This window comes from Calypte anna, chromosome 2 (assembly GCF_003957555.1).
Source record: "Calypte anna isolate BGI_N300 chromosome 2, bCalAnn1_v1.p, whole genome shotgun sequence".
NCBI lineage: Eukaryota > Metazoa > Chordata > Aves > Apodiformes > Trochilidae > Calypte > Calypte anna.
In genome coordinates this window covers 57,819,646-57,831,977 of record NC_044245.1, presented here as the reverse complement: position 1 = coordinate 57,831,977, position 12,332 = coordinate 57,819,646, and the positions used below count along the sequence as shown (strand labels likewise).

Here is a 12,332-nt window from a genome sequence, read left to right as displayed (position 1 = left end):
AAGGGTTTAGGGGTCTAGTGATGCTGGTCTCTTAATGTAAGCACAAGCTTTCACCCAAGACCACATCATTGTTAATGTGTAACTGCAGTGCCAGAGGGGTCAGGTTGTTCCAGACACTGTAGCACTGTGTTACCTCCTAGAAATGAAATAGGAGCCGAACCATCTGAACAGTGTATTCTTTAATTAAATCCTGGATCAGGTCTTCCACTAGGATGGTTTGGATTAACTTCATATAATTCAAAGGAACTAAATTGATTTACAGTGGCTGAGCACTTGGTCTTTTATTAATGTATATTACTGTATATTGAAATTATGAGACTTGATTTTTGTAACCATGAATAGTTGGTAAGACTGAAGTAGCTCTAAACTTTATTGAAGATGGTGTCAAAAAACCCACAATAGGACAGTAAGGTTAACTAGAAGAATAGCATATAGGCTTGGGCTTTTTATTTTGTTTGGGGTTTTGTTTGTTTGTTTGTGTTGGGGTTTATTTTTTGTTTGTTTGTTTGTGTTGGGTTTTTTTTTTAGTTTTAGGTTTTTTGGGTGTTTTTTTTATTTTTTTAATTTTTATTTACTTGTTTAAATCACAGTGCAGTACAGATGTAGCCAAACTGTTTTTTGTAGCTACCTGTCTTTTTCAAAAAGGTGGCTGGAGAGCAGGGTTGCTTGTGATGATTTTTTGTTCTCTTGTAGCTGGAGACCTTGTACTGTAGCCAGAATATACTTTGGGAACTTGTAAGACTCCTCTCTTGTGCATTGTGGAATACTGTATTGTAGTTGCTTGTATGTCTGTCTGCTTACCAGCTTCACAATTAAAGGTGTTATATATGGCTCATTTGTAGCATCCCTACGCATTTCCCTCTGTTTAGTTCTTTTAAGTTTTTTTAAAAGCTATATATTTATTTTCTCCTTTGCTCTCTCATTTGCAGCATCACAGTGTCCTGAATGAATATAGAGTTTATCTTTCTTTTGGACCCTGAAGCAGATCAGGTGTAAAAGATGCCTTCAGGAGGCAAGCAGTCCCAGGGGCTTTGGTTATCCCTCCTCTTCCAGACAAAGCCTAAAATCTGCCTCAGACCATGACCCCAAGAAAAGATGCAATACTTTTGCTCTTGCTGTTCATGTTGAATGTGGCAAAAGACTCTATTTAGAGAGTTGGGTGTCACCATGGTCCAGCATTTAGTGGTTGCACTCAAAGAACTTGAAGGTCTTTTCCAACCACAAGGACTCTTTTATCTGCATAATTTGATCTGGGCTACTCTTTTTAAGGTGTTTAAATAGTGTCACAGTCATTGTAGTGTTTCCATGCATTGGTTTTCGTGGGGTTACACTAGCAAATATAATATTGCAGTAGCATACTCTTTTCATCTTTTAATACAAGAGCCAGATTTCATTTAAATATGCCTGACAAAACAGTGTAAGATTGTATTTTGTTGTGGTTTAGGCTATGTTTAGGTAAAAAAGACAAGTATTAAGTCTCTGGCCAAACTGGTCCCTGAAGTTGTCCTGTTTAAGAACAGGGCTGACTTGTTATCCACAGATGACTGCCAGAAGTATTAATAAAATCAGGCTTGCAAGCTGATGTCACAGTATCTATTATTGGCAGAAATACAATCCTTCAAATAATAAATGAACTCTTAATATCTATAAGGTTGTTTGTTTTCTCTGAGTCGTGTGATTAGGCTGCATTTAATAACATGATGGCCTTCTGAAGAGTCTCCATCAAAATTAATGGTTTCATCTGCTTGCACGAACAACTAAATAAATGGGCACACCTGGGACTATCCTAAGGGTCTGCCTTATGCCTAGGAAGTACTTTCTGACTAGTTCTGGTAAAGTGTGGATCACTGGTACCGGGGTGTTACAGGCCACATAAGAGAACTTTTAATGTACTGTTTGGAGTGTGGGAGAACTTGAGTATAGGTATCAACAGCATAAGGGAATGGATAAGGAATCAACTTTTAGAAAATGCTTTACTTTTATAAAGGCTTTACTTGTTGTATATTGAGTACTTTATAGGGAATTAGCCTGGCAGCCACACAGAAAGGTGTGTGGACAGCTAAAGTTAAGTCATTCTTGTTTCAGATGGAACCTGTGTTTGGAGCCTAGATATTAGGACCTGATGCTAAGGAAGTAAATCAGTATTGCCTCAGACTTCAGAAACATACCATTTGGAAAAGTTACCTTATTTTTTCTGTATTCTGAACCTGTCTTTTAGATTTCTTACGCTGGGCAAATAACCCATAATGGCTGACAGCAGCAATAGAAAAGTTTTCAGATGTTCCAGTGTATATTGTGGTTGTTGTTTTGTTTTTTATTTTTTAGGGTTTTTTTTTTTTTACTTCCTAGAGAATTATTAATTTTTCATCTCAGATTTTGGTGACATAAATGACCAGTTTTGTTCTGAAAAATGTGCTTCAGATGTTCTTGCAAGAATGGCTGAACTCCTAAATTATTTCTCAGTCTCCAGAAACTTCTTTGCCTCCCCTAATGAACTATATGATAGTAAACTACTGACTTTCCAAGCCTGTAGTCGTATGTGTGAATCTTCCCTCTGACTTGGAGTGCACCGGAATTAAGAGCGAGTCTGTGGACTGCAATTTATGCATTAAGGCAAAGCTTGTGCATAGTCTAGTTCAAAACTCATTTTATAAGGCCAAGACAAATATGATTAGAAGTTAAAGGAGTAAATACACTGCCTAATAGATTGCTTGCATAAAGGGGAGGTCCCCAGGAGCCTGTTTCCTAATGTGGTACACAAGCACAGCTGGCACAATGCTGCAGTGACAGCTTTCATGCTGTCTCTCCTCTTGTTGAAGTTTCTGACCAAAATATACCTCTGTAATGAGTTTCAGATCATCATGCCCCTCTGCTTGCTTCTTTTCATTCACTGTGCTAGGCAAAGGCAAATTCTGCCTTCCTCCATCCACACCCAGTGCAGGCTTTCATGTTCTCTGAATTCCTCAGAAAACAGAATATTGGGAGGGCTACACTGCTTACTTTGAGAAAGGCGAGAAGGCTAAGTCAGCCAAATTCAGAATAAATCCACTTCATTTGTAGCAGACATTAAGAACAGATTTCACTCAGTAGATTTACCTGTGGCTTTCACTTGAAGTGATTGTACTACAAGGAATGCCAGTTTTGCTTTTGTTTAGTTTCATTGCTTTTTCTCTAAGAGTGCAGGTTTAGCTCCATAACTTAAGTGCTTGGTGCAGAGTTTGCTATGTAAGGTTCTTTAAGTTATGTGAGAAATCAGATTTGATTATTACAATAATATTTTTTAGCCACAGTGGAATATCTTGGTTTTTCAGTATATACAAGAGAAAGATCTGAAAAGCACTCCTGTCAGTAGTAAATGAATTTTTGTGAAAATCCAAGCAAAGACTTTAAGCAGTGGAGTCCATATCATTTTCCATAAATTAAATGAGAAGTATTGGTTAAGTGAGTACAGTGTGATAAAGCTGGAATACATCACATTATTAGACTGCTTTACATAGTGAATGGAACATTGCCAGTTTAAATAAACTGCTGTGCATCTACTTGAAACATTGTCTCTGTGCATGCTGGATATTTAATCCTTTAAGCCTTTGGGAGTTTTTGTAGGTTTTTTTTGTTTGGGTTTTTTTTTTATTTTGTTTGGTTGGTTGTGGGGAGGTTTTTGTTGTTTTTGGGGGGCTTTTTAGGAGTGGAGCCAAGCTGTTCATGCATGTACTATGACTTTTGAATGTAATTTTTGGTTTGATACCTTGTTTTAGCTTGCTAATCATAAAGTATTAAAAAAAATCTGTAGTGATTTTGGAGTTTGGGTTTATCTGTCTCTTTTTTTTCTTAATTTGAAAGTGTGTTTATAAATGCAATAAAGAATCCTATCTAGGCAGCATTGTGTAACTTTCTGTTCTTCTGTAACTTTCTGTATATGACAATAATTGCTGGTCTATTTGATTGATCTCGAGGCACTGTCTGTTCAAAGGAGTACAGAGAATAACGCTGGGAATTAAGTAGCCTATGTTGTGTTCTGAGAGATAAAAGTCTGCAGTGCATCTCACTGGAGAGTCATTGCCCTAAGATGGGGATACTATTTTGGAGATATCACTGGAGTCAATGAAGAGATCCACACAATTCTGACCTCTCAAGCATATGTTGTGCGAGGCTGCACTGTGGTAGACTCTGCTGTGGCTGTTACTCAGTGTGTGTATGAACTTGATGCTCTACAGAAAGTGAAGCTGGAATGGGATAAAATATTCATTTAAAAGACAAGAACTTTGTGCAGATATGCTGTCCTTTTTACTGGTGGTGGTCAGGGCAAAATCTTACCCAAAATGAAAACTGAATAATTTCTACTCTTTTTGTCCTTGCAGGTCAAGCCAGTTACTCACAGTAGAATCACCGTGTCAGCACGGTTTCGAAAACCACTCCAGGAACCCTACACTATTTTGTAAGTAGAATTTTCAGTTAGTGAACTGCTGTTTTGCATGGTGGTGGTGTCTAACTTCAGAGGAGTTTGTTTAAAATGGTCCTACAAATTAATTTACTTTGCTTTATTTCAGCCTGGTTGCTAATGGAGACCTTATTAGCCCTGTAGTACGCCTCCTCATTCCCAGGAAAACACTGAATCACTGGGACCATGTTCTTGAAATGGTTACAGGAAAAGTTACACTCAGGAGTGGAGCTGTTCACAGGTATCAGGAAGCTGGGTATTTGGAAAATGTATTTGGTATGCATAGATTTGTTTTTAAGTCTCCAGAGATAGTATAATGGATCACTCCTCCTTTGTGAGAAATTCCACTGCAACAAAATTAAAGTACATCAGAAAGCCACAAAATGGAAATATGTTAACTTTAGATTTAATTTCACTGCTATTTAAAAAAAAGCAAACTTCCATTTGTTTCAGCTGTTATTTCTTCATTAAGTATTTAGTTACCAGGCACGTAATAATGCAATAATAATGCCATACATTTACTATTAATAATTAAGTTACACATCAGAATAAAATACATGAGCACAGTAAAGTTGGTGAAGTCTTCAGAATGTGCAACACTAGATGTGATTCATGATACCTTTTAATTATGGTGGTTCTTTAAATTCATTGAGGAAATTTCAAGGAAAATATGGATTCCTTGGTTTTTGAAGATGTGTGATGTGACTAGGTTGTGCTTAATATTCAGCCAGTTCAGTCTCCTAATAAGAGCTAATGCCAAATGTTCTAGCTGGGGGGATTGCCAGTTCCAGTAGCTCAGCATTTCTGGGTTGTGGTATGTATTGGATAGGTAGGTTTCAATCCCTTAAGGCTTTTACAATATAAAATAAGTTCTCTAAAATAGGATTTTGTAGTTGTTTCAGGTTTTAAAGCAAGATTATAGAGGAGGTTTCCATGAAAAACGTTGTAGTGTAAGCAGGCTGCCAAGGTGTGTACTGGCAAATTACTGACATTCCAGTATTGCCCCATGCAGAGCCCATTACAGGAAATATTTTCCTCAGTGGGGAAAGGACCTTCTGTGGAAAACCATTCTTCACAGATTATGCAATTTCTGAAGCTATGGTTGTGAAATCTTTTTCAAATCAATGAAGACAGAATAGTCTTTCAGTTCTTCTGGTTGCTTTCCCAGAGTTGATTCAGATAACAAAAGATTAAGGTAATGCTGTCTGTTGATTGTTGGCTTTTATCTACTTTTTCCTCTAAGCCTTGCATTTCACTTTGCCTACTGTCTGGCTGCTTAGCACTTCTAGTTCCAATAAAGCAAACCTACATGTATTTGCAGCTTTCTGAGTCTGATTCTCAGTGAGTGTGGCATGATAGTGACCAGAGTGACAGCTGTTAGCAACATACCAGTTCTTTCTGCTCTCAAGTTGTTAAACAATTTGAAAACCTTTCACACTTTATTCTCATTATGTGGTGTCACTCCTTGGTGATACTGAATGATGTACATGAAAGCATAAATCATTCTGAACATAGCTAGGATTGCTTTTGTGAAGTTCCCCCAGCGCTTAGTTTTAATTCTTTAAAAAAATAAGATAGCATACATGGCATTTTGTATTATTCAATGTTTTCCTTTTTCTGGTATTCTATTAACTCAGTTGTCATTTCTTTTCTAAGAATATGTATAAAATACTTTAGGAAAGCAATCATTGTTCCTTAATAAGTTACGCATTAATTGCTGGGGTTTACTGAAACTATGTTAGCATTAGAGGAGGTCCTGTAAGACCACTGATGCTGGGAAGATACAAGTTCTCATAAAAGATAAGTGAAACTAACAGGAACCTGCATTATGTATATAGCAGTTTTTCTTTTCCATTTCATGAAAAGACATAAAAACCCACCAAGCCTTATGCAATTTCACATGTGGTGCTTTTTTTTTTAACAACAAAAAAAAAAGTTATTTTTTATCATCCCTATCAGAATGGAAGCAAGAAATACGAGAGAGTAGAAAATGACATAGTAGCTTTTCTTCTTGCCAGACTGTGGATGGGGAACAGGCTATAGCATCCCAAAGGGAAGTTACCTGGTGCATGTGCAACTGGGGATGTGGGAATATTGCTTCTGCAGGTTGTGTCTTTGCTATCTCCTTTGTCAGCCTTTATGCTTGCTTGGTTTTGGATGCCACTTTTTGGCTTGGATTCAGGAGAGAAAATAGTAATCCACTGGCATCCCTCAGGACAAGCCCTAGGTCATCCTCCAGTGTCCAGAGGTGACCATAAGGGCATCTTTGTTGCATAATAATGGCCAAAGAGAATGCAGCTGGTCTTTGAACAGTTGTGGCCAGCTGGATGGACTGAAGGCTGCAGAAGTAAGGGTCACAAAGCTAGTGTGATGCTTGTTAGGTTAATAGTTATGTATTTGTTTGAAGTGCCATGTTCAAAGAATGCATTTTTAATGTCACTTTTTTCTTCAATGACTGATTATGTTTGATGCAGGTATTACTGTTAATTTTTTCAGGCTGGAAAATACCGATAGAGACTGCCAGATATTTGTCTGTAACACTTACAGGAGTTATATTAAGTAAACAACTTTTCTCCTTTAAATACAATAAACACAAGCAAAGTGAAAGATGGGGAACAAAACCCAGTGTCATGTTTGTATGTACCCCTAAATGCCTGCAGCACAATACAAATACATAAAACAGTTCTTAAAGTGGGGTACACTTATTTGCTGTTTTTACCCCAAAGCAAGATTGAAACTTGCAAAACACAGTGAGATTAATTCAGAAATAGGCTTGGTGATTTTTAAGTTGCTTGTTTTATTTTCATTGTTGGGGTAGAACCAATGTCCTCTGCATGGGAGGGAAACATAAGTTGCTCTTTGAGTTTCTGTGAAATGTTTGCACTAAATAGTAAACATAAGTAGTACATAGGGTGCTCTTCAGAGTTAGGAGACCTCTTCACAAGGAAGCAGCCACGTGGTCAAGATTTTAACAAGCTGCCATTTCACCTTTGAGAATGTTCAGTCTTTGCATTTAGGAAACCGAAGTGCTTCTATATGGAAGGAGGCATCTAGAAAATAAAGGTACTTCCACAAGAGGCATACAAGAATGATGTGGACACACTGGACCAAGCACATCAAAGGGACAAGAAGAGTTCAAAGATACTTGTGACATGGGGAGGGCTGGGAGAGCTGGGGCTCTGCAGCCAGTGGAGGAGAAGGTGCAGGGGGATGAGCCTTCAAAGGTGTGAATGTGTACACTTAGTGGGAAGGAGAGAAGAAGTCAAAGCCAGGCTTTCAGAGGTTCCCAGTGACAGAACGAGTGGCAGTGGGTGCAAACTGAAATACAGGAAAATCCAGTTGAAAAGATAGAGAAAAAATAATTTACTGTAAGGGTCATCAAATGCTGGAAGAAGCTCCACAGAAAGGTTGTGGTGTCTCTATCCTTGCAGTTATTTAAAACACATCTGGACACAGCCCTGAGCAACCCACTCGAGTTGCTCTTGCTCTTCATGGGGTCATTGGAGTTAGTGGCATCCAGAGATCATTTCCAACCTCAGCTATTCTGTGATTCTTGGTTCTATAAGTGTCATCTTTATGTTTATTTTTTCTTTCTGTTTTATTCAAGGTTGTGGGACCATGTGTATAAACTTATGAAGCAGCTTTTTCTATACTATACTAAAAAAATTTTGCACTTAACATGTCAGGGATGGTCTCAAGGCAGGCTTTTGATATTCTTCCTAAAAGGTTAATTGTATAGGTGTATCATCTATAGTTTTATATCTCTTTGCACTATGTTGATATACATGAACAACACATGTAGTAACTTCTATTATTGAAGGCTTCTAGAAAGACAGTTAAGATGGCCATTCAACATTGCTGCATTTAAGACTTAAATGCAAAACTCTTAATGTTGACTTTTTAATTAAATATAAATATTACTGAGTTTTGGAATGTACTTCATAGGAAAGAACTTACAAAGGGTTTGTTTATTATTGAATGCTTTGTCCTTCCTCAGAATTTTGACCATCTTTAAATAAAATCACAAATACAACAGTGTAATAATTGGGGTGGCATAGAAATAATGTGCTGACTGCTCCTGCTCTCCCACCACCCCCAGTCCATAATGCATTTCTTCTTTCTAGGTAAAGTCACAACCAGAAATTACTGTGGTAAAAATCTACCTGGTACTATAGACATATTGATTATTAGTATTGATTGCAGGTCCCCAAGATACATAGCTTCTTATTATAATGTATTATTTATTGTATTTCCTGTAACTTGCAGGAACTTTCCCCCACCAGGTATAACCACGTTTTGACTTCCTGCTCTATACAATCTAACAATCTCAGTGCATTATTATCAACATGGGATGTGTTAGGTGGACAGGTTCTGGATTCTAAATTATGGAGCCATTAGTACCCTGTTCTTGCTACACTGCTGCATAATGCCTAAAGCACAGATGGGAGGAGGAACATGGTATGAGAGAGATCAGGAACTCATGGAATAGATACCTTCCAGTGTTGTAATCTATCTAATTTCAGAAATTATGAGTGTATTTCATCTGTCATAGGGCTTCACACTTCACTAGTTTTATATAAAGTGTGATTTAGTCATTATTTTGCTCTATCTTCCCTTATCTTTTTTTTTTTTTTTTTTTTTTATATATATATAGTGGTCATTGTGTGGTACTCACTAAATTTTATTTGGTTTCATATCTGGAAAAGCAACATGATTTAGTGAGTTTAGATTAACATGGCTTTCAATGCTCTTTATACACCTACCTGAATGTTAAGGTTTATGTTTTTCAGACTTTACACTTTAGATGGAAAACTTGTTCAGAATGGGTCAGACTTGGAGAATGGACAAATTTATGTTGCAGTGGGTAGAGAAAAGTTTAAGAAATTGCCATATGGTGGTCTGCTGTTTAGCAAACCTACAATGAAAAGGCCGCAAGGGTAAGTTCAATAGGTGTCTGATATACTCACATGCTTGTGTGTGTCAATTTGATTAAAAGGTTCCACTAGTACAGTACATAATCATCATCCCAAGAACATGGGATGGGTAGCCTAGTATGGATGCAAAGCTTTATTGACAACTTCTGAGAAAGTTGAGATAACAAAAACAGAAGAGCAAATGGAAATTCAGAAGACTACTTCTATTCACCTCATAAATGAGCCATTGATTATGTTTCACAAATTAAACATTATATAAAGGACTATTTTAGTGGCTTAATTTTTGGGGTTCGGTTGGGTTGTTTTTTTTTGCTGGGATACAAATGTGTATATCCAATTGAGAATAGGTGCAGCTACACCAGTCTTGATGTGCTATTGTGTCATAGTTTTTTGTGGAATATGTACTGCATTAGCAATGTTTTATGTTTGGGTCTGGTTTTTGTGGGCTAGAGTTAGCACATAATTTCAAACCAGGTGTCTCTAAGGAGAAACTTGGGCTTTAATATCTTTGGAAAACTTGAAAATTGGGAGCCATTTCATTGAAATGTAAGGAAAGAAATGAAAATTTGTCCCATAAATTGGTATAATTTAGAGACTTTTTTTATACTCTTCATACAAACTGGAGTGTAATTGTCTTAAATTTCTTCATGGGCAACTATAGACATTGTGAATAACTTGAAAGTATTGGGGAAATGGTAGTTGCAACAAATTAGTTTAAAGATATTGAAAAGCTATTTTCATCAGCTGATGTAAACAGTTTTGTTGAAATTTCTGGAACTTTTCATTCATCTTTCACATAGTAATTCATTGAATGAAGCTCTGCAAATTTTGGTTATATTAATTATATATTGTGGGGAAATGTAATTCACTTAGTTAAATAAGGTAATGACTATGCATTTAAACATAGTCCAGTGAACAGAAGAGGAAATAGTTAAAATGTGCAATGAATAAAACAACTCTGTTGCCGTAGCTGACTTGGTATTATCTGACTTGGTTATAGATACATAGTGTATACAATTCTAAGATATGGTTTATTTCTGCAGTTCCAAAGCCTCTGTATTGCCTCCGATTGTGGGATCTCAAAAGTCTAAAGGCAGTGTAAGTATCAAGTGCCATAATAAACTTTGTTTCTAGTTTTGCTTAATTCCAGCAGATGGAATTTTGGGGTTTAATTAAATCGGAAGAGAAAAAAATCCCCAGCTACCTGGTGGTATGCTTATTAAAACTTGATGAATTAATAGCTCAATTGATCAGAAAAAGAAATCTGAGAAAATATTATTGCAATAATGGCTGCTTTTTTGAAAGAAAAACTTCCATAGCACAAATCAACTGCTGCCTTCAAGTCTTACCCATTAACTTTGTCATTTGCCTTTGTTTATCTGTTAAATTATTTAGTCAAATTATACACCTAAAGGAAAAATACAGAACCTTTTACTAAAGTTCTTGAAGAAAATGGTGTTTTGCATGAAGAGTTGTAGATCCCCAAAATTTCCTGACACCTTATTTCCTAGCTAATCATTAAATACTGCTTTGTAACTTATATAGTTTTTGTATGTGTACAGAATGAGTCCACTGTGGATTTCAAACAGTGACAAATCAGAATATGAATATTTGTTTGTATCAATTCTGTACAAGTGAAGCTTACTGCACAAGACAGAGTACAGACTCAGAGTCTAGTAGCTGATCCTGTCCATTCACTGTTTACAAAACAAAAAAGCCTGGAGGCATTGGGGAAAAAAAAAAAGCAATAAAATATACAAATGTGTTTCATTCTGTTGAAATTCAGTAGAAGATAAAGAATAAGATACTTCCAAGTGGTGTTTGTTTTTAAGGTGTGAGCCTTGCAATCCTAGCTTTCATAAAAATAACATAAAAATAATGTGCCTAAACTTAAGGAGGCATGAATATGTGCTACTGCTCTAAAATATCTAATGCAAGACTTGAACTGGCATGAATCATGCAATTGTTTGGTTCTGTTTGATATCTACACTTCCTTGCTAGTATTGTTTGGGAAGAACAGTCTCCAGTTTGAATTAGAAGAGGATGAAATGTTGTTGTGCCCCTGTTTCTCACTACAGAGAAAGGAGAAGTGGTAGGTTTGATGACAGTGGTCCATGAATGATAAATTAGATGGTAAAAAATAGATGGTATAAAATATATCTTGAACAGAACTGACTTCTACTATGTGAGAATCAGAATAATCACATAAAAATATAATAATGTATGCAAGATTTTATAAAGATACGTGATACATTTTTTAGGACCTTAAAAAAATATTTAGGACAATTTTTTTAAATATTCTAAAATTTAAATATATTGAATTTTACCTTTAGCTGTGAGGTGAAATGAATTGTCCGTGACCATTGCAGGCCTTTCTGGTGGGCAAGTTCTAAAATGACATTCATACAACTACACTAAGTGAAACAATGAAGTAGAATATATATTAATTAACCTTTTGTGGTTTGGCCGAGTCTGTGATAAGATGAACAGTTCCAGATACTGACAAGGTCTTCTGCCCTATCTTGTGTTTTATGTGTATATGTGTTTTGTTGTTATGTGGAGTGTTTTGACAAAACTGGATTAGGAAGAAACTATACAAAGTGTTAGACAGGCAAAAGTAGGAGGCTGACAGCCCTTGTCAGAGGCAATGCTGTGAGTGTTTGGTTGGTAAAGTCTTTATGCAGCCAAGAACAACATAAGCAGCACCCTAAGGGCCTGAATGTACAGGTCAGGATTTTACAGTGTTGACTATGAACAGATTTAGACTGAAGAGAAATGTGTATAAATAATAAAATCTCTGGCTAGTACACTTAGGATCATATATACATCAAAGATGTAAGATAAGGACCAGGTTTCTAGCTGGTTTCTAGATACACCACGGAGTAACAGAGGAACTGGCTGATGAGGTGACTCAGAGGTGATGTGTTGGCAGATGCCTTTCTTATCTCCACTGGGCAATC

At 36.5% G+C, this 12,332-nt stretch overlaps 1 protein-coding gene across 4 annotated transcripts in view; it reads left to right on the top strand.

Annotated features, from left to right (window-relative positions):
* The window catches only part of DCDC2 (doublecortin domain containing 2), a 55,536-nt gene that overhangs the window by 13,171 nt on the left and 30,033 nt on the right, over positions 1-12,332 (top strand). For all 4 annotated transcript variants that reach the window (XM_008502279.2, XM_030444876.1, XM_030444873.1 and 1 more), the window contains exons 4-7: positions 4,359-4,435; positions 4,548-4,679; positions 9,229-9,375; positions 10,416-10,470. In XM_008502279.2, coding sequence (XP_008500501.1) covers positions 4,359-4,435; positions 4,548-4,679; positions 9,229-9,375; positions 10,416-10,470 — 411 coding nt within the window. The remainder of the gene's footprint in view (positions 1-4,358; positions 4,436-4,547; positions 4,680-9,228; positions 9,376-10,415; positions 10,471-12,332) is intronic.